General features: G+C 41.3%; 2 protein-coding genes and 1 non-coding gene across 5 annotated transcripts in view; 2 read left to right on the top strand and 1 right to left on the bottom strand.

Annotated features, from left to right (window-relative positions):
* Window positions 1–3,855: 3,855 nt before the first annotated feature.
* Window positions 3,856–8,587, top strand: RPL30 (ribosomal protein L30). Its single transcript, XM_086742494.1, has 5 exons — window positions 3,856–4,004; window positions 4,096–4,146; window positions 5,126–5,271; window positions 7,011–7,141; window positions 8,420–8,587. Exons 2-5 carry the CDS (start codon window positions 4,126–4,128, stop codon window positions 8,467–8,469), a joined length of 348 nt encoding a protein of 115 aa, XP_086598620.1. The 5' UTR covers window positions 3,856–4,004; window positions 4,096–4,125; the 3' UTR covers window positions 8,470–8,587.
* LOC147601842 (small nucleolar RNA SNORA72) lies at window positions 8,024–8,158 on the top strand. The gene has a single exon (XR_015257945.1). It is a non-coding gene; the product is annotated as a small nucleolar RNA SNORA72 (small nucleolar RNA).
* Window positions 8,588–11,991: 3,404 nt separating the features above from the next.
* The window catches only part of MATN2 (matrilin 2), a 71,057-nt gene continuing 55,468 nt past the window's right edge, over window positions 11,992–27,580 (bottom strand). The window contains exons 15-26 of one of the 3 annotated variants that reach the window (XM_086741069.1): window positions 26,086–26,208; window positions 25,869–25,991; window positions 25,656–25,778; window positions 25,357–25,479; window positions 25,029–25,151; window positions 24,764–24,886; window positions 24,475–24,597; window positions 21,218–21,631; window positions 18,296–18,448; window positions 14,177–14,248; window positions 13,515–13,625; window positions 11,992–13,276 (exon numbers count right to left, since the gene is read on the bottom strand). In XM_086741069.1, the coding sequence (XP_086597195.1) occupies window positions 13,164–13,276; window positions 13,515–13,625; window positions 14,177–14,248; window positions 18,296–18,448; window positions 21,218–21,631; window positions 24,475–24,597; window positions 24,764–24,886; window positions 25,029–25,151; window positions 25,357–25,479; window positions 25,656–25,778; window positions 25,869–25,991; window positions 26,086–26,208 (1,724 nt within the window). In that variant the 3' untranslated portion in view covers window positions 11,992–13,163. The remainder of the gene's footprint in view (window positions 13,277–13,514; window positions 13,626–14,176; window positions 14,249–18,295; window positions 18,449–21,217; window positions 21,632–24,474; window positions 24,598–24,763; window positions 24,887–25,028; window positions 25,152–25,356; window positions 25,480–25,655; window positions 25,779–25,868; window positions 25,992–26,085; window positions 26,209–27,580) is intronic. The other 2 variants (XM_086741070.1, XM_086741071.1) reach the window with 2 other exon arrangements.

Below are 27,580 nucleotides of genomic sequence, written 5' to 3'. Positions count from 1 at the left end.
TGGAATTAAATTATCTCCCTCTCCATCGGAAACCCTGCCCCTGCCCTCTCACTAGGCAAGGCCAGGGTGGCAACAGCGGTAAGGGAGAAAGAGTGGCTCTGCTTTCTCTGCACACTCTCCATTCCTTGCATGCTCATCTTCACTGCCGAACTGAGCACCAGCCTGCAGAGCCCCTGAGCCAGAGTAACGCCTGACTCAGCCCTTGGAGTTGACCTCCCTGGCTGAGCATGGCTGGCGGGGCAGGCTGGAGGGCTGGATGTGGCCACGCTGCCTGCTGTTAGTGCTGGGAGAAGTAATGCAGCTTTTCCTGAGGCTGTCAGCTGCTCCTTGGGTCTCTCTATTTTGGAACTTGTTTGTTGAAGACGGAGACACTGTCTGCTGCTTCCCTCCCTTTCTTTTATTTCTGCTATATCACGGCCTCGTCATGGAGGGGAAGTCAGCATCCCTTGCAGAGGCTGCCTGGGTACCAAACTCAGCCTGACGTGCCTTCCCCCATGCTTTAATTCTCAAACACCTGCATTGTAAATGCCCATCCACTCCCTGGTGCTGATTTTTAACAAAACAGTGGCTGTATAGTATTGTTTAAGGACTTGTGGTGGGGTCAAAGCCTTTTCTTCCTTCCAGTGTCTCTTTCAACTGACTTAGACTGGCCCTTTGCCTTTATAAAGGACATTTTAGGGACCACAAACTCGCTGGAGAGTCCTTCATGGCGACAGAAAGGAGATTTGAAGGATGAGAGACAATAGTGCCCATTTCTGCATGTATTCCCCCCCCTTCCTAGATCCTTATTTCACCCAGATTTAGGGACAGAATATGGAGTCTAGTGACTAAAGTGTCTGTCAGAATGTTCTTTAGGAAATGCTCAGGTTTTTAAAAAACACATCACTGGAAAGATCTAGTTTTATAAACTCATAAGGGAAGTATCGCAATCTCTCAATCTGATCAGAGGTTGCAAGGGTACCCTTGAAAACAGCTCCCTCTCCTGGAACCGTGCACAGCTCCCACATTTTGCAAAATAACACAAAACATGGCATTGTTGAAAGGAATAATCGCACGGAGGACTTCATGAGGCCCACTGAGCTTTATATTCTCTTGCCAGTAATTTCAACAAGAAAGAAAAGATGAATGTTTTGCCTGGCCACAATCAACTAAGTAGAAGTTTGAAGAATTAAAAACAAAGTTGCAATTTGACGGTAGGAATAACAGCAATGCACCTGAGTGCTGGGACACGGAGAGGAAGAGGAACAAGAAAAGAATGAGACATAGAATGGAGCTTACCTTTCAGCTGCCAAATAAAAGTTTGAAGCTTCAAAATTGATTTAATCATACTCTGTAAAGGGCTGAAAATCATTTTGCGTCAGTAAGGGAAACTGGACTACAGGGACACATCAAAATATAACATTTTGATATTATTGTTTATATAGTACATATATTATTTATATGTGCTTAACCTAGAAATAATTCCCAGAAGACTTTACAATTAGAGATAGACCAATGTCTGAGTTTCACCTGGGATATTTAAGCTCCACTTAAGTTTGGTGATATTTTTTCTAACATGCCTCTATCTCATCTTTATCTCAGTGTTAGCAGCTTAGATGTCAGTCTAGGTGCTTAAACTGATCTGTCAAAACCTAAGGTTGTTACTCAGTGTCTACACAGAAAAAATGGGTGTCATGATGGTATGCATTTTGACCAAAGGTTGCTTGTCACTGAGAAGGTTATTCTGTTACAAATGTTTTGGTAAGGTGTGTGATCACATACCAGAAAAACATCAGCATGGAGGGAGCCGTACCAGTAGAAAGGCATAACAGTACATTGATATAAATTTGAAATAAGCTCTATTTATGTAAGCATACTAGAATAACTGAATACAGATGTTTTGGCTTGGCTTTTTTTTTGTTGTTTTTGTTTGTTTGTTTGGTTGGTTGGTTGGTTTGGTTTTTTGGTTGGTTTGTTTGTTTGTTGCTACATACCCCGTATCAATAAAGGCATCAAACTTCCTACAGCCCAGAAGCACAATGCTGTCCCATGCTTGTGCTAACCCAGGCAAGTCTAGAAAAGCTTTTATGCTAGCTTTGTAATTTCATAAGAAGTTTAAGAAGTTGTATATGCTGTGGGGCATTTCTGGTGTGGTGTGTCCTACGAGCATGAAGTCCTACCAGCAGACTTGCTGTCCTGCAGGGGGATCCCCGGGCCTCCTCCTGGGGATGTGTCACAGGGGAATACCCCAAACTCACATCCCCAACACCCACATTGCTCATCCCTGCAATGCCCAGGCAGGAGCTAGCTGAACTGGTGCTCGCCGCTCCTTCCTGCACCAACCCAGGGTGTCTGTCCCTAGGCCAGACACCACCGTGGGATCGACCACAACTGTTCCTAGCCTGAAACTGAGAGCCTCATGTCATAGCCATGTTCACAGCTAACACATGTGTGTTCAGCAAGCTAATTTTCAAGCTGATAGTTTCCAGAGCCCACAGGGGACAGGAGGTTTCCTTGCACCGTGACTCCAGGACAGCATAGGACTGAATTGCTCTCACGCAGGCCAAGGCCACCACACAGCCAGGTGGGAGAGAAGTGTCATCACTCCCAGCAAACCTGGGAGATTTACTAAGGGCGCCCAAGCCTGAACCTGCTAATGCAGGCAGCCTCAGGCCCAGAGCTGTTCCCAAGCTCAGTGGGATGTTTAATGCTTTAAATCCAGGCATTTGCTCAGTCCAGGGCTGTATCTCATCAAGACAGTTTATTTATGACCACAGTGCAGAATTAGCGGCAGGCAGACACCATTTGGCCTGGTGAAGGGAAGGCACTGATGCTTTTTCAAAAGCCTTTGTGCTCAATGCTTACAGCAGGGAAATGTGGAGTCAGATCAGCATGTGTATGTGTTGCTCCAGAGGCTTGTGATGGGCTGCATCAGAAGTGTGGCCAGCAGGTTGAGGGAGGTGATTCTGCTCCTCTACTCTGCTCTTGTGAGACCCCACCTGGAGTACTGTGTCCAGCTCTGGAGCACTTAACATAAGAAGGACGTGGATCTGTTGGAGAGAGTCCAGGAGAAGCCACAAAGATGATCAGAGGGCTGGAGCACCTCTCCTGTGAAGACAGGCTGAGAGAGTTGGGGCTGTTCAGCCTGGAGAAGAGAAGGCTCTGGGGAGACCTTATAGCAGCCTTCCAGTACCTAACGGGAGCTTATAATAAAGATGGGGACAAACTTTTTAGCAGGGCCTGTTGTGATAGGACAAGGGGTAATGGTTTTAAACTAGAAGCATGGAGATTTAGACTAGATATAATTTACAATGGAGGTGGTGAAGCACTGGCACAGGTTGCCCAGAGAGGTGGTGGATGCTCCATCCCTGGAAACATTCAAGGTCAGGCTGGATGGGGCTCTGAGCAACCTGATCTGGTTGGAGATGTCCCCACCCAGGACAGGGGAGGTGGAACTAAGTGGCGTTTAATGTCCCTTCCAACCCAAACCATTCTATGACTCTATGATTTCCTCCTTGCTGCAATTTTCCACATTGGCCCTGTGGCAGAAGCAACAGGCCCTGCAGGGGACAGGAGGCTCAGGCCCCTTTGGACTCTCCCTGCAAGAGGCTTCCTTGATCAGTGCCTGAAGCCTCCCGCAGGTTGTCACGGTGAAAGGGCATTTAAAATCGCTTTCTGAAACACGGCAGACTGTGCGGCTAAGGACGGGGAGAGCAAAACAAAGCCGCCAACGACGCAAACCAAAACCCACTGCCCTAGCACGGCGCAGTAGCCATTATAGCCGCGGCCCGACTCGCTGGCCCCGCCCCGTCATTAGCCAGGCCCCGCCCCCTAGTGGCCCGCCGCCGCCGCTCCCCCCGCCCTGGGCTAGCCACCGGTGGTCGGGCGCAGGCGCATTGGCAGCCGGGGGGCGGAGGAGGGAGGCTGTGCGCGCCTCTCGCGAGAGCTGCCGCGGGGGGATCCGCGATGCCTTGTGGGAGCTCGTTCCTTTCTGGCGGCCCGGCCATCTTGGCGGCGCGTCTCCGGTGAGTGGGGCTTGGCCGGGGTGGCGCTGGGCGGGCGCGGGGAGCCGCTGCCGGGGGCTAACCGCTCCCGCCGTTCACCCCTGTGTTCCAGGTACCGCCCGAGTCGACGCGAGGCAGCAACATGGTGGCCGCGAAGAAGACGGTGAGTGGGAGCCGGCCGCGCCGGGCTCACGTGGCGGCGGCCCGGCCTCCGCCAGTAGCGGGTGCTGCGCGGGACGGGGCGGCGGAGGGAGTCGGGTCGCGCTGCGGTGGGGCAGGGTGAGCCCCAGCATGGTCTGGGGCGGGCACCGGCGGCGGTGGGGGGGAGCCTGGGCACAGCCGGAGGCCCCTGTCGCGGCCCTCGGAGCTCGGGCCTTGCCCTCCTTGTTCCGAGGAGGCTGCCAGCCTCGCCCTGTGGCCGCCTCTCACCGGCTTCTCTGTTCTCGGTTCCCTCCTGTGCACTATCCCGGGGTGCTTGCAGGGCCCCTGTACTAGCTGGAGGAAGGGGGAGCTGGTGCCGAGTTTCTAGTGCGGGTGGAGCTCAGCTTTTGCATTTCCTGCTATGTTTTTGCCTCTCTTTTAGAGCGATTCTGGCACTTACGGTTGTCTTGTTAGATGGTGGTGTTCATTCTTGAAGTGCAGTTACCTGTAGTCATGAGCTCCGTGCTCTCCTGTTGGGAGTGTCAGCTCATACTGACACTTGTGTGGTTACTTGTTCCTGCTAACTGATATAACGCTGTAGTGTGTGTACTAGTTGGTGACAGACTCCAAAGCTGGCTTAGATTTGCAAGGCAGAAGTAGTATTTACTTGGATTTGATTAGCTGAGCTTTGATAAAGGCCTGTCAGATACACCTGGATGTTCCTGATTAATGTAGATAGCCGCGACAACCCTTTAAGATTTATTTCCCTATTGTAAGAGATGTGGGTAAGAGGCATTTTTATGAAGTTGGGAAAATGTAGTATCAGCAGCTTCCTTATCCCCAAGCTTTCTCATACTCATATGGTAGGCTCGCTTTTATAATTCTTAGCAAATTATAGGGAAATTATTAAAAGATTGTATTTGGAATGTCTTAATTTTCTTATGTTCTGCTGTTTTGCAAAATGTAATATACAATAATGCTATTCTACATTTTTTTTTCAGAAAAAGTCCCTAGAGTCTATAAACTCTAGACTTCAGCTGGTTATGAAAAGTGGTAAATATGTGCTAGGATACAAACAAACTCTGAAAATGATTCGGCAGGGCAAAGCCAAGTTGGTCATCCTAGCCAACAACTGTCCTGCTTTGAGGTAAGCAGATGTAAAAAATGATCCTCTTTAAAACTAAGACAGGTTCTTTGCGCAAATACAGCATGTACTTCGTGTTAATTGTTACAGTGAATTATTAATGCAGAATACTTTACTGGCATATTCTAGAGTTGTTTGGTGTGTAATGATTTCAGGTCTGGATGTGTTGAAATGCTTCCCAGCATTTTTCTAGCGTTCTAATTCAAAGAGTTCACATTAGTGAAGATACTGGAAGCTTTCCACACTGTGATAGCATTCATTAAAAGTAAAAGTATAATGGGACTGAATTCCTGTGTTTTTTCAAAGTAGTGTATTGAAAAATAATTTTACCGGTAGGAAAACTAGTAGTTGTCACTGATATGAAATATTTGTTACACACAAAACTTACTGTCCAAGTAAGTTATAAATTTAGGTTCCTGGCTGGTGAAATTGCTTTTTTCAGAATGAAATCTTTACTACCTGACATTTTCCGTGTTGAATTTCTGAGCCCGTTTTGTTATCAAGGGATATTGGCAGAGTCAAGAAATTGTAAATGCAGAAAACCAAAATTAGGTGCTTGAGAAATGGAGGACTGTTATAGTAGGCAGCAGGAGGCCAACTGCATCCTGGGCTGCATCAAAAGAAGCATGGCCAGCAGGTCGAGGGAGGTGATTCTGTCCCTCTACTCTGCTCTTGTGAGATCCCGCCTGGAGTACTGCGTCCAGTTCTGGAGCCCCCAACATAAGAAGGACATGGACCAGTTGGAGAGGGTCCAGAGGAGGGTCTTGAAGATGATGAGAGGGCTGGAGCACCTCTCTTATGAGAACAGGCTGAGCGAGTTGGGGTTGTTCAGCCTGGAGAAGAGAAGGCTCCGGGGAGACCTTATTGTGGCCTTCCAGTACCCCAAGGGGGCCTACAGGAAAGGCAGGGAGAGACTGTTCAGTAGGGACTGTTGTGACAGAACAAGGGGTAATGGTTTCAAAATAGAGGGAGGTAGATTTAGATTGGATATTAGGAAGAAAGTTTTTACAATGAGGGTGGTGGAACACTGGCACAGGTTGCCCAGAGAGGTGGTGGATGCCCCATCCCTGGAAACATTCAAGGCCAGGCTGGATGAGGCTCTGAGCAACCTGATCTAGTCGGGGATGTCCCTGCTCCTTGCAGGGGGGTTGGACTAGATGACCCTTGAGGGTCCCTTCCAACCCAAACCATTCTATGATTCAAGATTAGTGGGGATCCTAAAAGTGCTTGAGGAGCAGAATTGAGCACTAGAATCTCCTGGTGGAAGTCAGAAGACAAGGGAATCTAGATTGGCCCCCCCCTTTTTTTTTTTTTTTTTTTTTAGAAAGACAGTTTTTTTTCACAGCTAGCAGCAGCCACATCTGTGTTCTGCATCTGGCCACTGGGTATCAGCATTAATAATGGTAATCATTTATGCACTTTGGCTTAGCTCCTACAGCCTTTTGGAAGTCTCTAAGTCCCGAATCCCCTTCTTTCCTGTAGCAATGAGCATGTGTAGGAGCAACCTCAAGAATTTGCACTCCAAAAATGGATTTGCCGCTACATACCTTCTGTGAACTTCTGGGAAGGGGTTCCTGAGCCACAACACAGTAATTTTGTTTTCTGGCAACAGATGTGTTTTTCTCGGTGAGAAGGAAAACTGTGTAAAGTTAAAGTGTGATTGGAATTAAAGATGCTCTCGCTATACTACAGTCTATCAGAATTGTTTGTCAGTACTGTAACACCTAGTTTCTGAATTTCAGAAAATCGGAGATTGAGTACTACGCGATGCTTGCCAAGACTGGTGTCCATCACTATAGCGGCAACAACATCGAACTGGGCACAGCATGCGGAAAATACTACAGAGTGTGCACACTGGCGATCATTGACCCAGGTATGTTTCTTGCAGCATAATGACCAAATGGGGGTGTGTATGGGTGTGTATTGGCGGTTCCTGTGTTCACCTGTGAGTAGCAGCACTGAGCAAGTGAAGCGCCGGGTGATGACAGGCTTTGCTGTGAAGTTTAACTCTTAATTGTAATTTCCTCTGACCAAGATCCTATTCTTTTGAGTGCTGTGTTTTTAGAATTACTGGAACTTATATTTGCACATAGCTCCTTTTACAGCTAAACCCTGTGAGCATGCGTTTTGTCTACCTGTCGGTCTGTAATGAGGTTTCAGTTGCTGGGAAGCAATTTCATCATACATGTCTCTGAGCCCACCAACTAGAATATGAGCTTGCACAACGTGTTTTTTATATCAACCTTGTTTGGCTGTTCTTAATCTAAGACAAGGGATTGTGAGTTGTCCTGTTTCCCAGAATGATATATACAAAAATAACCTATATGCAGGTGGATATTAATCCAGAGTTAAAAACTATATTAAACGTTTTACTTTAAAACTGTAAGTCTGTGTGTAATTACTACAATGTGGTAGCACTCTTTGTCCCAGAGAGTTGCTCAGGTTCCTCGGAGACTGCTAATTAGGTGGCTTCTCATCCTCTCTACAAAATCTTCTAAGAGGAGAATCAATCTTTTGTTCTGTTCACTGACCAAAATGCATACACATGGATTTAGTGATTACTGTAATAACTCCCACCAAATGACTCCCACTTCCCCCAGTGACATTGGTTTGAATTCACTGTTTCTTCAGAAAACTTTATTTAGCTTGTTTGTATTCAAATACTAGCTGTAAGTTTATTTTCTGAAATGCTACTTTTCTGTTTGATCTTGGGTGGGGAAGGAACCGCGAGTAAGTCTTATTACTCTGTAATGTAATGCGAATATTCTCGCTGTCCTGATATTTTTGTGATCAGGGGAGGCTAGACATTCGCTATATTAAAACTATGCATTGTGTCCTCCAGGACTAGATTGTTGCTCTAGTACTGGCTTTGTAAATGCTAGTGACAGGTACATAATTCTTGTAAAAATATTGTCTATGGATTAGCAAAATAGTTACAAGTGTTTGTTTTTTTTTTATCAAGTCATCAAAATTAACTTTTTACTAGACAGACTGTCTTTGTATTACTTTTAAGTTGTTTGTGTTTGTAAAATCAGTATGTTGTGGTGGTGTGGTTTTGGTGTTTTTTTTTTTTTTTTTGTACTTTTTGTCTTATTCCTGAAAACAGATCTTTCTGTGGGTCCTCTTGTAACAATATATTTTTGTTTTACAGGTGACTCTGACATCATTAGAAGCATGCCAGAACAAACCAGTGAGAAGTAAATGCTGTAAAGGTGTTATTTCTACAATAAAACTGGTTACAGATCTGTTTTAAGAAAAATTTGTATTATACCTTTGCTGGTTTTAGGGAACAAACTATATAAATGAAGATTGATTACCAGTGCTGTGTTTCCTGTTCTCTTAGAAATAACCTTCACAGGACAAAACTTCCCTATTTCTTTCTCTAGAAGTTGTGGATCTTGAGAGGTAAGTGAAGGAAGACTTGATTGTGGAAGTATGGCACCAAATCCCAACAGGCTAGGGCTTCCTTAGTTTTTGGTTTTGGAGTGCTAATGCAAAACCAAGACATAATGTGAGGAACACTAGCAAATTTGGGATGTTGGTGGGGATCCCAAAGGGTTTACTTACACTAAAAAACATTCACAGTGTTTTTACCAAGTCAATCACAAAGTACTAATGCAAATGATCCCCATTGTCTTTTCCTTCAAAGAGAATATATGTCACGTGGCAAACAGGATAGCTGCTAAACATAGATAACAATATATAACATCATACTTTCAATAAGATAGCAGTTAATTTCTCAAAGCTGATTTTAAATTAGTCTTGGTTTTGGTTTTTGGAAGTTTTTATATTACGAGACAGATGAGTTGTTCTCAAGTCTTTGATCTTATAGGTCCCATCCAACCATGTGATTCTATGATTCTGTGATTCTATGTCACTATTCCTGAGGACAGTGGCTTCTTACAGATTTGTGCCTGTTGTGTGCGAGACCATGACTGCAGGAGGTTCCTTATCACTAGTGATTATTAATTGAGGTGCCAGTGCTTTGCTGACATGCAGTAAAAGAAACTCCTAATGAAAATCAGGATGTACCAGTATCTCTGCAGAACTTTGTTTGCTAAAGTGTGCCAGAGCACAAAGTACCTTTTAAAGCTTGCTGGTATGTATCCATATACACTCATTAGCTTATCTGAGATCACTTAATCTAGTTTTGGTGCAACTACTTCTGGTATAGAAAGGATGAAGTTGTGTATCTCCATTTGGAGATAGTACAGAGGCAAACCAATGTGTGTCAAAGTAAAGGAGGAAGTGATGGTATCTCTACCTGTTAAACCACGGACTTGGATCAGTTGAAGAGACAGTTAGATACTGCTGTTAGCGTGAAAGTAAAGCTATGAGAAGCCTGCTGTTGCTGCCAAGGGGAAGCAGTAGAACTTCAAGGCACTTCAGTTGGCCAGAATGGCTGGAAGCAATTTGCTGTTTTCATTTGCGTCTTGATGTTTGACAGGCAGGTGTGCAGCTAGTTGTATTGCCCAAAGAATGTTTTCATAATTGAAATACTAGTTGCATTCAGGGAAGTTAGAGAATTTCTGAATGCTGATCAAGGAGCAGTAGGGAGAAGTTACATGGTTTGGATGTGGTAAGATAAAAAGTACGTGAAACTTTGGATTATGATACCCTGATAACCTAGCCAATTTACCACTTCGCCGATTCACTTTCATCAGTTTCAATACAAATGTATACATTCATATTTTTATTTCCAACTGATTTCAGTAGAAGAAGAATTTAAATAAAGAATTTGAAGAATTGTTTGAAGAATTTAAATGAAACCTTATTGCTGTGAATGCTCTCCCACTTGTTCTGTTTTTATATATGTATGTATATATAGAACTGTATCTCCACGCAGATAGGGTGCTTAAAGTACTAGCAGAGCGAGTGGAGGAGGGAAGAACAGAAAAGCAAGACAAATAAATTCATATCCTAAAAGTACTTCAAAACATGGAGGTTTCACTTCAAAAAAATAACATTTTATTATTTTGCATTGCTTATTTCAGTTGTTTAGTTCTGCTTAATTAGAATTTTTGCTAGTTACTAAATCATTTATATATACATTTTCAATATTTATTATCTGCAGTCAATGCAAGACGAAACGTAGTATGTAGATGCAGGGATCCAAAATATTTTCAACTTCAGACACAAGGATTTGTTATTTTGCTTTGAACCAGTTTAAGAAAATAGCTTTGACAAGTTTGTATGTATAAATATACAGAGTAGTATACACTTCAAATTTTGATCAGTATTTTAGCCTGTTTTCCAAGTCTTCCATTCTTTTTGTCATTTCTTCCAGTAGACAAAAGTTAAGGAAAGAGCTATTGATCACTTGCATTAATAGAAGAACAGTGTCAGCTGCCTGATTGCTATGGACCATAAAGTGGCTATTGTTTCTCCTCTTTGTCACCCTCTTTGATTCCCAGTAGTTTCTGATACAATACTCCTCTGTATCTTAATTCTGCTTTGATCAACAGCTGAGAAAGCTGTGCGAAGCCCCATTCGTTAACAGGCATACCTCAGCATGGAGTTCAGGCCACAGCTTATTACAGACGCTGGTGGTTCTGAAGACTGGCTGTTTTCCTCTATTTCAAAAGGAAGCTAAACATTTATTCTAGTTAATGCTGTTTAAAAAGAGTTTCACTTAATCCCATGGAAAACTACATGTAAGCCAACAGTAGACTGTAAAACCATAGACAGCTGCATGACTGCAGTATGAGTGTCTGCTGCTGCTCTTACATTCCTGCCCTGTGGTGGTGTAGCATAGGGTACTGTTTTTACAAAGCCAGTGGTTTTCAGACATGTGGAGTAGAGCACAGCAACCTCCGTGGGGTCTAGGGCTGGCTCCACTGAAAGTACAAAGCTGTAGCAATGCACAGCAGTGTACAGCATCCCTTTCCTGAGAAGCACCTCCAGCTGACACGAGTGCTGTCTGCGGCAGGAGGAGGTTGGATCAGTACTGTTTATGTGACCACCTCTCTCCAAGAGCCACAATAAGGCTGGAGCTAGGGGAAGCTGAGAGGAAGAGGGACCTAGAGACAGAACTGAAGGCGCTGAGGCCCACCTTAAAAAGACTGTTTCTGCACCCCGCTCTTTGCTTGTGTGTCTGGATTTAAACGTTTTGAGGTCTTACACAAGGAAGAATGGAGAACTCTGACAAGGGCTGTTAGAAATTGGTTAGGGTAGACAGGCAAATTGAATTCAGCCTTTGAGCTTGGCCAGAACAGCCATGTGCCACTCCCCCAATGTCGCATTGACAGTGGGAGAATCTATCCTCTTGCTAGTAAGCAGCAAGAGTGGGAGTCCTGCTGCTTTTGTGGGAACTGTCTGCCTGTACATGGGGTTTACGTTTGGTAATTCCTCAACTGTGTCATGCAGAAGGGATTACTGTATGGATGCTAGCATCATTTGAGCTGCTTTATATGCAACATCAATGTTTCTCAAGTGCTTACAGAGGCAAAGTTCAAGCAGTAGAAACTGCATTTACCTACTGATAGAAAAAAGTTAAATGTAGTTGGATACAAATCACCAACATTTTGGATTGGTCTCTCGGAATTTGTATTCTGTAACTGAAACTAGTTTTGTAGCCAGTTCTCCCTCTCCTCCCAGGTCCTTGGGATGGTGACTGGCCAGCATTCGTCTGCAGTTACCAAGAGCTAGTATATCACTCGGTATCTGAGCTACTTTTCAGATACGGCAGAGAAATTAGGTTTGTAATGGAGGGGAAACTGGATAGTGCTCTAGAGAAGTGCTTGGCACTGTTCCTATCAAAATGCATAGGTCTCTGACTTGGTCTCAGCAGCTTTTCCATCGTCTTGGCTTTATTTCCCTTTATGAAGTAATTCTACTTTACATGGAGTAATTTAAAATTAATCAAGAGCATGATTCCTTGAGCTGCCTGATGAAGGATTCACTTGGGAAGGTGAGAGTTACAGTGAGGCTACCTGCAGCAAAAATAGCTGGAGGTAAGGTCTGAACTGGTAGGCAGTATTTTGCATCGGGTTAACAGAGCCCTCTGTCTTCTTGCCTGCTGCCAGGACCGCTGAGGGCTCCGTTAGCCTGACTGGACAGACTCTTCCCTCCACAGGTTCCTCAATCTGAAGCCGTTTTTGTCGAAGCAGCACAATTATGAGCTGTTGGTAACACTGCACTCTTCTGTGCAGAAATTAAGTGCTTACTGATCTTGTACACTTAAATAGAATGTGACGTCTTCTATATTTGATTAGGCAGAAGCAACTTTCATAAAGAAAAGAGGAATTTGCTGCATAAATATTGCATGGTGCAAAATATTGCAGAAAGTTGTCTTGCCAATTTGCTGCTCTTTCCTGAGACATTTGGTGGATGTTAGAGATACTGTAAAGGCTACTGTCGTAACAGCTCCCTTGCAAAGACAGAGTAACTTGGGGAGGGAGGCTATCGATCTGCACCTAACTAATTTTTATCTGCATATTTATTTATGTAAAATTAATCAGACCTCAATCCTTTGAATTTGTCTTCATTGGGAGTATTATTTTACATGACCCGCTGCATCTGGTGCTTCACCAAGCAGTTCAGAAGGGAAACATCTGTATTCCAACTCCTAGCTGTAGCCAGTAAATGTGGTTTCAATACCTTCTGAAGAAATAACCCAAAGCAAACGGTATTGGTCTTGAATTTGACTAGTCATTTCTCTGCTGTCCCTGAAGGTAGTTACTGTTAGGGGTTATTAAAAGTTAAGATCCTTATTAATATTTTGGTCCCTTCTGTGATGGAGAGGCAGATTTCAAGCCTTTCTTCTTGGAGATTAACATTATCTATTAAGTAGTTTAGCTTTTCATTACAGTAGATTGAGCTATGGAGATAGCTTAGACTTTGATGCGTTATCGTTTCTTTTAACCTGCCGTCCTTGTTTTCTATGTAAGAAACAGTTATTCTGAAAGGATATATCGCTGGGTGAGTTTTCTTACTTCATTGGTTGCATAGTTCTGGAATGTCACAAGGTTTTCACATTTGCACTGGTCTTTATCTTTTGAAGATTTTGCTGAAAAACAGAAAGTAATGTATAGGCTAAATGCTGAATAAATCAAATTGTATGGGGGAAGAAATGGCAAGGCCTTATAAATGCAGAGCAGCTTTAATACAGCTTTCTGTTCTCAAAACAGGTCAACATCCAAAGGAATGCTCTGGGGCAGATTTTGTAAATACTGGAAAACAGTACACAACGCTTAGACCTGCCAAAGAGCAGTCTAGATTATTCTAAACAAATGTAACCTGATTACCTGTTGTTCTTGTTGAGTCAGTGTGACTGTCTTCAAAAAGATACTTGTGGTGTACTGCAAGATTGGGACAGGCAATGACATCTGTGATGGCTATTGTGGTTGATTCAGGTCCTGCAGGAAACCCCCCAAAAGTCTAAAAATCAAACCCACTTCACTTAATTGTACAGTATTTTTTCTACTCACATGCACTGAGTTCTCCTTAATTAGTTAGTAATCTCACTGATTGCAGTGAGGATCATTCATGGAGAGGACTAGGGATACAAAGGTGTGAAGAAACTGAGCTGTACTATATACATGGTTTAAGTTGTGGGCTGCAGGACTGAGAGGGAGTTGTGAAGGTTCCTGTGAGAAACAGAAGTGACTAAAAGCTGGACATGCTTTAGAGTATCAAGGACAGCGCTGAAATACAAGTTTCCCCATGAAGTAATTCATTTGCATGGTGTAAGAAGCATGCAGCCATGTGTTTGTTACAATGAATCTAATTTTTTTTTTTTTTATGAAGCAGATTTGAATTGCAGAAAGGAGAGCTGCTTGGTAGGGAAGTGGGAAGGGGAATAGGATGAACAGTTCTCCCATAGGTGAACTGCTAGGGTGCTCTGAAGAAGTCAGCATGAAGAGGCAACTCTGGGGAGACAGCAGGACACGGAGTTAAAACAACCAACCTGAAGGTGGTGGACCAGTCTTATGAAGCCTCCCAGATGATGGATTCTGCTGGTGTGCTGACTCTTTCAAGGCTGGTAGAAATAAATTGCCAAAGGAAATGAGATCACAAAAGGAGCAATAAAAATGTTCACATTCCCTAGAAACAGAGATGTTTGTTACCAGTAACTCAATGTTTGTCTCTCATAATACATGGAGAATGCCTCATACCTGTGCAGTTTAAAAGAGGTCCAGTGTTGGCGGAAACTGCAGGACTCACCCTTCAACTCAGACTGTCAGATGAACTCTTCCAAAACCAGAAGTGCTTTATGAATAGATTAATAGTAGTGAAGCAATCTAAAATGACAGCAACTTACTTTCATGTCCTTAAGTGAAAATTCTTGCATGTTTTATTGTCATCCATCTGTCTTTTGAGGTGAACTGAATAAGAATAAAAACTGCTTGGAGAAGGAAACTCTCCTTCAATTTTCTCCATTATAATAGGAAATGTTGATCAGGGAGTTGGGAGTGTTTAGGGGAGAAGGGTGCAGTATAGTTTATTTGATGCACTACAGTTATAAGCAAAAAATACAAGTTTCTAATTCATGAAGCACAGCCTTTAAAATGTAGAAATTTATTTCAAACTCTACATACCCATCTTTTTAGTCAGTGTCTGGAGAAAAATGGAAACCTATTTTATATGTAGGTATAACCACCTTAAGGGTCATTTTGTGCACTACCCCTTACTTGCCGTAAGAGGGTAATGTAGAGGCAGCTTTGGTTCCTCAAGAATCGGTTATTTTCTAGAAAATAGATGTTTCACTTAACTGTGGAGCCCTTGAGGACCCAGGTGAGCTGAAGAACGTACACTTAACAACTGCATGCCTTGATCAACTGTGCCAGAGGAGTGGATAGAGTACCTGGTACTCCCTCCCTGCAAATACACCCAGAGTTCATTCACTGAAAGTGAAGGCATGAGGGTAAAAGGTGATGGTGCAGACTCTCCTGACATGCCATTAAGATGCAGCAGGGAGGTGGAAGATGCTTCTGGGCCCCACAGGTTGGTTATAGCTATTGGGATCTCTGTTGGTCTAGTGAATTCTGACAGATGCATGGTAATACACAGCTGTGTGAAGTTGCACTGGGAAGGAGATCAGACACTGGGTGGTGGCTGGAATGACTGAGCATGAGGAACAGGGAATGAACAGAGGTGAGCAGGGAGAGCTATGATATTTATATGTACATTAAAAAGCCTACGTAGGAACCAGTTTGTGGAAGGAAGAGGGAGAGAGGTGTAGGATGAGATCACGAGGTAAAGAATTATACAAACTGGGTGAGGAGTCTGGCAGAAGAATGATCAACTGTCAATAAGGATGGTGAGGCTTCCAGTATAGGAGGGAAGAAACAGGTAAGATGAACCTTGAGTGTCCCTAGAAGTGGTTTAAGAGCTGTAGGCTAATGCGCAGGCTGTCTAGGAAGGGCAGAGGAACTGACCTGAAAAGCTTCAGCTTTGGACACTGGGCTGGTATAGATGAGTAATTAGGATTCAGATGTAAGGGACACAAAAGAAACAAGACTGATAGATACACTGGTAGAGGTGTAACAGAAGATCTCCAGTTTGGAATGAGAATTGGGCATTTCAGAAACTCCACTTCAGGGACTGCTTGAGGCCCAAAGATTCCTGATCTCATCACCTCTGTAAAGCTGTGAATAATCAGACAAGTAGCAAGAGAGGCTGCTAACCCTGAGTCCTTTGATGCAGTGAACATAAATATTCAGCTTTGTTGGGGAACAATGCTAAAGTTGAGTGTTTTTATTTTGTAACAAAACCTCAGTATTTTGTCAGGAGAAGCCTGTGAGAAAGTGTCTTCAAAAAAAGCGTCTTCAAAAGCAGTGGCTGACTGTTGGCAGCAGTGATAACAACCCACGATTTGGAAGAACAGAATGTTAACCAGCAGGCTGCTGCGTACTGTCATCTGATCATGGCTGGGGTCTTGTGACAAAAATAGTATGTAACTATGTAATTAAAGGCTCACATAATGCACATGCTCAGAACAGGGGTGAAGAGACATTCATGATGAGTGTGTGTTATGTATGACATTGCTGTAGCCTCGTCAGAGCTTCCAGTCAGATGAGAAATGAACATTAACTAAGGCAATGAATGGGAATCTTCTTACTGATTTCTTCTTAGTAAGAGCTAAAAGAGAAAAACTTTTTTTTTTTTTTAACTGCAAGTCATCAAGAATAATTAACAGTAATCAGCAGCTGTTCTACAAGGCTGATGCTTTCTTGCAGAATAAAAGGAAAAAGCCTTACCCCAAAAGAGATTGGGAGGGCTTCTGCTCTACTTGGAAATGTGCAGCCCATGCACAGCTGGGGCTGGACATGAGAGGCTTTGTCAGTGGAATCCATGAGGTTCAGAGGGTCTCCCACTGTCCTCACAGGCTAGAGCCTTGGAGGTCCTCAGTCAAGGTCCTCCTTGACTCTAAGGCTGGAGTCAAAATTAAATTACTGCTGTTGCAAAGGAGGGAAAAAAATTAGGATGTAAACCAAAACAGAGAGGGGAATAAAAAATGAACTTTCAGCTTGTCTAACAAGCTTGGAGGCAGAATTTTTGGTGGAATGAGTTGATGAGCAATAGGTAGTCCCAGAGTGTCCAGAAAAACAAGACTGGATCAGTCCTCAGTTGACAGGTGTGAGGCATTGCGAGAGAGGTGGAGGAGAGAAGCTGAGAGGCACTGGCTCTGCCTGGTTACTAGATGTGTAGTCTAGAAACTGCCGCAAAGGGGCAGGATTTACTTGTTTTTCATATGATAAGTAATGTAGTTTGGAGGAGAAAAAAAAAAAAAAAAAAGGGGAAAATAATGGTTGCTGTGGGTACCTGAAGGATGAATTTCCATCATTGAGCTCTGGGGTTTGCTAATGAGCAAAAATTATTATACCAGTTGCCAAATAGTTTTGGCTTTGGCGTTTCCCCAAGCTTTTAAGATGACATGCTGTCATCAGCAGATTATCTTCCTAGTAAAAAGGTTAATGAACAGACTTGGTTTCATGTTATGATAGTATTTTGTATTTCAGAAAGATGGAGCTAGAAGATTCTTAGGACTGAGAGAAACAAAATATATAATCTAGGAAACATTCTCAGATTCTTTTTTTCAGATTCTTTCTGAAATGTGGAAGAAATGCACTGCTTCTTGCCAGCCAGTTTTACACAGTAATGTTAAAGAAGAAAATAAAACCTGCTTGCATTTAATAAGAAAATCAACCAAAGAAAAGCTAGTGAAAATTAAATAATCTTGCACAATTCTAGTGCTATGACCAATATTATTCACAGTGATGTTTCTGAATTTTGTTTCGGGTACCAATTTGAACGTACAAATAATACTGAGTCCTGGGAATGTGTGAGTGGGAGAGACATGCTGTCCTCTCTCTGGATGAACAGCTTTCGTGCCAGCTCACATTCCCCCTTGCCCTTGCAAAACTTCAGCTGGGAATGTTTATATAGAGGCTCTTTGTGCCAGAGTGAGGAAGGTGCTTTCTGGAAAAAACCTTCCATGTTTGTGAAGCACAACTTGGAGCTTATGCCTAACAGAGATCCACAATTTGTAGCTGTGAATGTACGTTCGATGAACTATTTTGTCTTCTATAAATATGCACAACAGTTCTTGATTATTTGTTTTACTGTGTTTTAGGTTTTTTTTTGCCACTGATCTTAAGACCGACTTTTTTGTTCTCATTAAGACATTACAAATCCTTGATTATTCTCCTACATTCCTAATGAAGTACATCATGCCTCTTTGGTGGGGTGGGGTTCAGTGCATGGCTGACTTAACTGTAGAAAAAGAAAGGAGACTGAGCAATTGATTCTTCTGGGCACAGGAGTGTAAATTTTATGCAACCTTTATGAAAATAAAGGAAAGACAATTATTATATACCTTTACCTGGTGATAGATTAAGTGTATATATTCCTCATGTATTAGAAAGCAGAAAAATTACCATGCCTTGCAATGTCTGACACCAATGATCTATGACCTATGCTATGACACTAGTTGTCCTTTTAGGCCTGCAAAAAAAAAAAAAAAAAAAAAAAATCTATAAACATTCATTTCTCTTCTATCTCAAGGAAAGTGAAATACTGTTACCTTCACAGATTTGGGCTCTTAGCTCTTCACTTATGTCCTCCATAGCTGTGAAATCCTCAGCATAGAAGAGATGTTTATATGATGGCTCAGAAGCAATTTCTAGCAGTTCTTCCTCAATTGCTTTTCCTATTCCAATGGCATAGATAATTATACCTAGATTCAAAATAAATTGCACATAATTATTACATCAGCAATTCTAAACCCTTGTTCCTCCATGAAAGGAAAATATGAGCATTAGTCATTTTAGAGAGAAAGGGAGAGCACAAGAAATTTATATCTTGTGTAACTTCAAAATTGTTTTTGAACAGGCTTAATACGCTTTAGTTATTGAGATGTGTAGAAACTCACTGGTTTGCTGTAATTTAACACAGAGTTTTCAAGTTAAAGAGATGACAGTTGTCTAGCTGCTACTGATAGTAAATGAACCCAGAAAGAGTACTGCAAAACATTCAAGAGAATCATAAGAGGCAGCCTCAGGGTTGTACTGAAAGTGCCTGGTTTGTGTGTGTGTGTGCAATAAAGCTGATTACCAGATTGATGGGGAGACGTGTTATGTATCGGCAAATGGGGCAGAATCCTGAAACACGGCAGTGATTTTTTAGAAAAATGGAAGTACTTAGTGTTTCATCAAAATTCTCAGAGCACATTGAGAGGAGATTCTTGCACTCTAAGGGACTCTAGTGGGCTGGGAGGCACTGCAAAGGCACCTAGACCTACGAGGATAAGAAAAACAGGGGAAAATAAATAATTTGTGGGGCTAGGAGAGAAGGAGCCTTACAACAGGGATACTCAGGACAAGCATTTCCCCAGCAGAGGTGCTAGGGAGAAAGTAAAAGAGGATTCATAGTTTTCTTCACTTCGAAAGCAGGGCAGGAGGAAGTGGTTCACAGCCATCTCACTGAAAAGATTTTAAACAAGCAATGAATACAAAACATAGTGATCTTCAATATTCCCTTTTCCAGCAGTTGTTAATAATTGTTTTATTTATTCTTGTGAAGATATGCTCTGATACAACATTTTTTGGTATCAGTTCTGGCTTAGAAAGGGTCCACAACTAGTACTGATTTTGTGATTCGTAATAAAACTATTAGCTTTATAGTATTTCATGCTCTTTCATAAGATTTAAGAGCAGAAGCTGCCTTCTCAGCTGGCTGGTTTCAGGGCGAGGAGGTTTGATATCTCTTTGTTATCATGGGGTAATAACAGCTACATACTAAATTGCAACTTTAACCTTTTTGCTGAAGAATCCTGGGCCTGATAACATCATAAAATATGCATTTGCCATCTCTTTAACGTTTAACATAAGCATCTCCTTACTTTTCGTCATGAATCTGCCTACCACTGCAGAAAAGTAAAATATTCACCAGAAGCTGATTCAATTTAATGAATGGAACAGTCATGCTGAGGTCTGTTGCTTTTTAAAGACTTGGAGATGCCAGTGATAAAGCATTCAAGGCCAATTTCGTATTCAGCATTACTACATAGCCTACACTGCAATTACACAGGGGATGGATTTGGCTGGTAGCATTACAAATATCAGTGTAAGCAATCTAGAACAGAGGCTTCATTCAGCAAGTAAGCAAGGTTGGCTTGTACTTTCCTTCTTCAGTCCTGTAAAACCTGCATGTACTTTCTCTGATCTCACTAGTGAGTGTATAAATCTTTGGTTTTGTTTTTAATATTTTTAAACCACTTTCTTTATAGAATCATAGAATAGTTTGGGTTGGAAGGGACCTTTAAAGGCCATCTAGTCCAACCCCCCTGCAAGGAGCAGGGACATCAACTAGGTCAGGTTGCTCAGAGCCCCGTCCAACCTGGCCTTGAATGGTCCCAGGGATGGGACACCTACTACCTCTCTGGGCAACCTGTTCCAGTCTTCCACCACTCTCGTTTAAGTTTCATTGTAATGGCACCCTTGTTAGCACATGCTCCTCTCATATTGGGCATTTTTCCATTTTCTCCATAGATAGAGGTATCAGTCCTGACCAACGCTATACTAATCATGTATCAAGTTATGACTGATGTATCAAGTCACTAAAACAAGAACAGAAAAAAAGATACACAGTATCTTCTAACGTCTGGCTATTTTCTCTGTGTTGTGGGCCATCAGCCATGGTTCTTAAGGCAGGCTATCATAAAATAGAAAATGTTTTGCAAAGAAGAAAGGGATCTTTTATTTTCTTGAAAAGTTTTGGAAATTTTCAGTTGATTCTGCTAAACAACTGAAAAGTTTCTGATTTGTGGTACAGATGTCCTAGAGGATGGATGTCTGCCCAGACATACTTTAAATGAAAAGTCACCAGTTTTCAGTTACGTTTCAGCATATCATCCGACAAGGCACATAGAAACAGAAAGGCAGACATCACTACAGCTACATCCTTTTGTAAAGGGGACCCATTTTCCTTCCAGAACACCATCAGCACTATAAAATTGGTTAAAAATACAGAATATATGTAAATAAAAATATAATATAACCAATTATTACCATTGTATTGCTCAAGAGGATAGATTTCTGTATTTTGAAGAGATAGGTTTGAGATTTTTTTATCGTTTTCTTAGAATTTTTGATGACGTTCCTAGTGTTCCCAAATCTCTATATCAAATATCTGTCCTTAGCAGGTATGTCCAGGGCACTGCCTGGCATGCCAGGTGGGTAGTATCACTGCCTGTGGATGGCAGAGAACCCCAGTGGTGAGACACTCATCATGGGTGCCGCACTAGGGATGACGTACCTGCCTTGCAGCAAAGGTTCCTGTGAACACCAAAGATCCGATGTTCTGCTGCAGCGGTCACCATACTAGCCAGACTGCTATAGCAAAAGCTCTCTTGATTAGCATGTACTGTAGCACACCCATACTATTACCACATCTTGTTTCTAACAATATTTGCCTTTTAGAATGAGTGAAAAACATCTTCACTTACCATTTTGCTTTGCTCTAGCAGCCCACTCAGAGACTTCATCTTGGGCTCGTCCATCCGTAAACACAATGGCGATTCGAGGGACATTTGCTGACAATGGTCTTGCTCCTTCTGCTTCTGTGAAGCTTCTCTCAAACATTTGCTTCAGAGCCAGTCCTGTCATGGAACCTCGCCCCATGTATTTCATTTGTGATACAGCTTTCTTCATGTCTTTGGCTGAGCTGAACTGCCTTAACGTAAACTCTGTGCGAACTTCAGTGGAATACTGAAGCAAACCAACTCGAGCATCTTTGGGTGAAATCTCAAGTGAATCCAAGATTCCTGAGACAAATTGTTTTACAATTTCAAAATTATCCTCTCCGAGACTTTTTGATCCATCAATCACAAACACCAGGTCAACTGGGCCTTCAGTGCATGCTGTGAAATAAGCAGCAGAATGTTCAGATCATGAAAAAGCTCCACAAAGCTGGCAAAGGGACCTAGATACCCAGAGACTGCAAGACTCAGATCATCTAGAGTACCTTGTTCCTGGCTCACCCAGCCTTGGCAGTGTGTCTAAAGCTGTTGTGTACAGTCTATATCAAAAGCTAAGAGTGTGCCTATGACCCCAAGTTTAACAAAACTAAAATCACACTGAATACTTACTGAGACATACTGCTTTGAACAATACTAGAACTCCTAAAAACACAAGTAACAATCAGCAAATTCTAAGGATGACTGTTAAGCAGAGAGAGAACTGTATAACTGAAGAACATAGCAAGGATATAGAGACAGAGTTGCCATAATTTTCTTCCAGGGATAGACCAGCATGTGAACTTCACACTTGTGTAGGTGACCAGCTCTTAAAGACATGGAAGACAATCACTGGAGCTGTATTCGTGTTGCAGAAAAAGGGTAGAGATGGTACAAAGAAATGAATCATGTTTCGAGTGGCAGGGAGGAGCGGGGCAAAAGCCAAAGACCTTGGGGAAGGCTGAGCGAGAAGAGAAGGGTAGCCTTCCCTACAGCTTAGGATGAGGGGACAAAATTCAAACAATTCACATGTTTTTATAGCACAAACTGAAACCTCTAGTGGCAGAAAAACAGCTAAAAAAATATACGTGAGAGAGTGAATGGCAGAAATGTGCCTAGCTACTAAACTTGGATCAGAATTGTTTATATATGTTGTTTTGCTTGTAATTCGCTAACAATTGTGTAATTAGAAGGCTTATATATTGCTGCAATTAACCTTTTTGGGTTTACCCATTAAAGCTGGGAGACAATCCAGGAGACTGACAGATTTGGGAGTTCTTATACTTTTTGGCAAGTGCACATGTAAATTTGAAGTAGTTTGTAAGCATCCTGCATCCATGACAAGGTTAGGGAATTTAGGGACTGCATAATGTCTCGGAAGCTGCAGACGGGCTGGTTCTGCCAGGTGTTTTTTAATTCTGGAAAGCAATTGCATCCAGCAGACACAGACTAGTGTGCTTTGTGCAAGGGGCTGGCTGCAGAGAGGCTTAGCTCCTATTTGATCACTGTAACTTCCAGGGGAGAATTTGCCATACTAAGGGAGGTAAGATTTACATCTTAGTCTGGACCAAATGAACTTTGATCTCCACTCATCTCTGATGCTTGTATAGTAAGAATGCCGTAAGCACAATACAAGAGAGAATTGTGCAGCTGTGTTCAGTAATTTGTACATCTCAGATGCATACAGTGCTAAGCTTTGAGTATCACCCTTAAAGACAAACTGGAGAGTCCCCAGCTTCAGAGCAAGAGCAATGAGATATTTAGAAAGCAAGACTCATGAAGAAAGCTTGAAGGAGCAGAGATTGTTTGCTTAAGGAAAGGAAAGATGAATATGAAGCATGATAACACCATTCCAAGATGTATAAGGGTATTGTTTTAAACAAGACAATAAATCAGTTGTTCTCATTGAACAGAAAAGGCAGCAAATGGCTTCATCTCCTGCAAAGACATCTGCTTGTTAGGGAAAAAAATATTATAAAGGTAACAGCATGATAACAAACTACCTGGAACACTGCAATCGTACTCTGTATTTAGAGAGTTTTTGAAACATTACTGAAACATCTATCAGATATCATTAGATAAATATATTATGATTCTGCCTCAAGCATATGCCATGAACTAGATTACTTCTCAAAGCTGCTGCAAGTGCTCTACATCTCTGCCTTCTATCATGGAAACCAGCAAAGCTTTTTTCTTCTGGTTTCTAAGATTTCTAAATATCTCTGTGTTGTAGAGGGTAACTGGAAATGTCTGTAACATTTCTTACTATTTAAGCTGACTGCAGAGTAGACTAACAGATCCTGAAGGTGATTGTCTGGAGGGCCTTAAGTGAGGATTTGGGATCTTTAGATACCTCAAAAGTGAAAGCTATCAGAGTAGATCTGCCATAAAAGAGAACTCCACATACATTCTTTCCACATTTATTTCTGCTTTGACTGCAGAAATTATTGAAGATGTCTGTTACCAAGTCAGTGTAGAAATAAGGAATTTTCAGCTTTAAAGCTTGGGCTTTTCTTCTTAGAGAATAACTCTATTTTAGACCTGCTGTTCAATAATTCCTTTCTGCAGTCATATGAGGAAAAGATGTGTCATGTACTCAGGCGATGGAAATGCAATGAACATGAGTATCAGAACTGCCTCAATATCATTGCATAAGTCAAAATAGGGCAGCAGTTCACGGTGAATTATTTTAGTTAGGATTGAGATCAGCTACTAATATGCTACCATTCTTTTGGTCATCATAGTCTCCCCAGCTAAGGCATCCATTTTTTTGTAGAAGAAATGTTTTTACTGAGTTCCAATAAGAGTTTCTCCTCCAAGTATTAAGGGGTGATGAGGTAAAGGCATGTCAGACTCAAAGCATGTCATGTTAGAAGAGAAGCAAATAGAATTAATGATATTTTTAAAAGGGGTATATAAAGATAGAAGCTCTACAGTATATGAACCAGATTAAAGTGCACATTCCTTGATAATAAGATTTCACTTTGGCTTTTTTCCTGATGTTTGGAAAGAATTATTATTGTACTTGATGCTATACCAAAACAACTGTTCCAATTTGTTAGTTTTTTGCTTATGAGAGCATCATGTTAATTGTCCAAGACATTTTCCATCACACTTCACATATGGTTTGGGCTTTCAGATATTTTATAATTTTTGAAATGAGGCATTTTCTAAGTGAGTCACTTGAAGTGAGGTCAAGTAATTTTAGAATCAAAGAAACAAATGCTTTCTAAATAAAATGTACTTACTTCTGCATGTTTTCTGATCCTCTTTTAGTACATATCCCTCCTGGCATTTGCAGATGTAAGAATCGTCATTATTAACACAAATATGTTCACAACCATGGGCAACTGATTTGCAGACATCTTGATCTAGGAAAAATAGAAATATTTGTATGTATTCTATTTAACATATTTATAAATTCAAAGACTCCAAACATGATACTTGAAGAATCTATGACAAAGGAGTATAACATCTTTGTTCGTTTATGTAGCAATGCCAGAGAAGAGAGGCTGACAGACATATGCAGTTACTTACTTCGACATGTTTTCCCATCTTGTCGCAGGACAAAACCCTCATTGCACTGACAGCTGTATGAATTGTTATTATTAATGCACACATGTTCACAGCCATGGTCAATGGACTTACACAGGTCTTTATCTGAGAATTGTTAAGAGAATTTCCTTGTTAGACTATTTCTTAAATGCAAAACTGGCATGAACAAGCTTTGAGTAAAATTAAGTCTGTTACTTCTTTTATGACTGAAAAAACATTCCCCATAAAAAAAGTTTCAGCTACTCACTCTTGCATGTTTTCTTGTCCCGCCTCAATATAAATCCCTCGTGACACTGACACGTGTATGAATCGCCAGTTGGAACACAGACATGTTCACAACCATGGTTGACTGTTTTGCAGATATTTTTACCTTGGAATAATGAAAATTGTATTTAGCACAGTTAGCTAGGCAAATAGCTTTCACAAAATGTAAAAAAAATATGGCAATACTCTTCCAAGAAGGAGCTCACTTCCATGAACTGATTCTATATTAAAGACACAAATAACACACTTCTATTGCACAGGGTGTTTCATTAACAGATCAAGAAGTACAAAACAAAGATTAAACAACTTACTCCTACAACTTTTCCCATCTTCCCTCAGCATGAAGTCCTCATGACACTTGCAGATATAGGAATCATCAGTATTAACACAAATATGTTCACAGCCATGGTCAACTGAGTTGCAAACATCTTTATCTGAGAAGAGTGGATGGTGTTTGTGAGGTGAGGTTTGTTAGGGAGAGATAATATCTTTTATTAACCAGCTCAAATGTTTGGAAATTACAAATAAACATACGGATGTGCAAACACTCACAGACACAACACTTAAAAGCTTCAAATAAAAACATATTTTTATAGCTCAGGCTACTCACATCTACATGTCTTTCCATCTTCCTTCAGTATGAATTTTTCATGACACTTGCACATGTAGGAATCTTCAGTATTCACACAAACTTGTTCACAGCCGTGGTCGACTGAATTGCAAACATTCTTGTCTGCAAACAGAACAGTTGGTAGTCAACGTCTATCAGCAAAGGCCTCGATTGTATGTGTAATTCATCAAATTAAGTTCTCATGCTACTTACTTCTGCAGGTTTTCCCATCTTCCCTCAGTAGGAAGCCATCACGGCATTTGCAGATATACGAATCATCAGTATTAACACAAATATGTTCACAGCCATGGTTGACTGATTTGCAGAGATCTTTATCTGAGAACAGATGACAGCTCTTGCTGGTTAATGCATTTGTACATAAGCATGAGCTGCAGATAAAAAGTATGCTGATAAATATCAGGCTACTTACTTTTGCATGTTTTTCCATCTTCTCTTAGCAGAAATCCCTCCTGACACTTACAAACAAATGAATCACCAGCGTTAACACAAGCATGTTCACAGCCATGGTTGACTGATTTGCAAATATCCTTGCCTGGGAACAGTTAGATAATATTTAATGTGGTTTGCTAGTTAAACTTTTTTTTTATAAATACAAAGACTGCAGGGATAATCCTGTAAGCAAAGAAATATGGAAGCCTGCAAACTGAAAACAAATCTCTGACTAGTTAAATGACAGGCAATTTAGCTTACGTGGAGCATGAGTTTTCTACCATCTGAGCAGAAAGACCTGCACAGTTTGGATGGCCTCCCACTGACAATAAATCATTTTAGGATTAATCTGATTACATTAAGGAGGAAGACTTTACATTAAGAGCCGTAAGAATGAAAGGAGGGAATAATTTAGTACAGTCATTTAGCACAAATTCATGCTGGTGAAAAGAAAATTAAGCAAAATACCACAGGACATGAAGCAAAAGAATTCTTTAAGGTTCTTACATCAATGCCAAGAGTCTCCATAAACAAACCCCAGAAGAATAGGAACTACTAAGAGGGTAAATAATATCTAACTGTTATTGCTGAAAATTGATGGGGGGATTTATATGACTGCAATGTTAAAACCCGTTGGTTAAAACTTCAAGAAGGACAGATGAGGAGAAAGAACAGGAGGAAATGGAGCCATCTATCAGCATTCTCTGTTTCTTTTTCACTGCAACACAAAAGAAATTATTTCCAATTGCTAATGGAGAACTACCTTTACATAGAAAGTAGAACACTACTGACAGCCGAGTTCAGACTGACTCTTCAGCAAAACACCTAGATTTAATGTGTAGGGAAGAAAAACTATTTTCACAAGAACTTCAATCTGAGCCAAATCACCTGGAGGTCTCATGCTGGCAATACAAAAATGTCAAAAAATATTACAGAGGACAATCTTGTAACTCAACAAGCATTACATTCAAGACAGCAATCTAATCTAGATGCTGTTATAGCAGATAAAGAAGAAATGATCAGCTTATACACAGCTGTGTGCCACTCAGATACACTTATTATTTATAAACAGAATCAAATACGAACCAGCAGGAGATATGGAAATTACTTCAAAAGGATGAATTTTACATGCTGAAAGCCAAAGTATTTTGCCAAAATATTTTGAGATGGGAGGGGAAATAATTAAAAAATAGTGAATGATGATGGTAGTATTTATTTTAATAGATACCCCCAAAAATGTAGTTCCATGATCTAAAAGAATACCAGTATATCTAAAAAAGCAACCTTATTTAGAAATTGCAATAGAAAACAGCTGTAAGATTTCAATAATGATTGAAAGAAAGGACTATTCACAGTATTTACTGAACATGAAAATATTAGGAATTGGAAAACATTGAAACAGTAAGATAAAGGACAAGCAGATGCATGGTCAACAAAATAAAGGATAGTATGAGTAAGTTAAAGACTATTAGAAA

The sequence above is a fragment of the Chlamydotis macqueenii genome, chromosome 2 (assembly GCF_036417535.1).
Source record: "Chlamydotis macqueenii isolate bChlMac1 chromosome 2, bChlMac1.mat, whole genome shotgun sequence".
NCBI lineage: Eukaryota > Metazoa > Chordata > Aves > Otidiformes > Otididae > Chlamydotis > Chlamydotis macqueenii.
The sequence above is the reverse complement of the archived record's forward strand: the minus strand, read 5'-3'. Positions and strand labels throughout refer to the sequence as shown.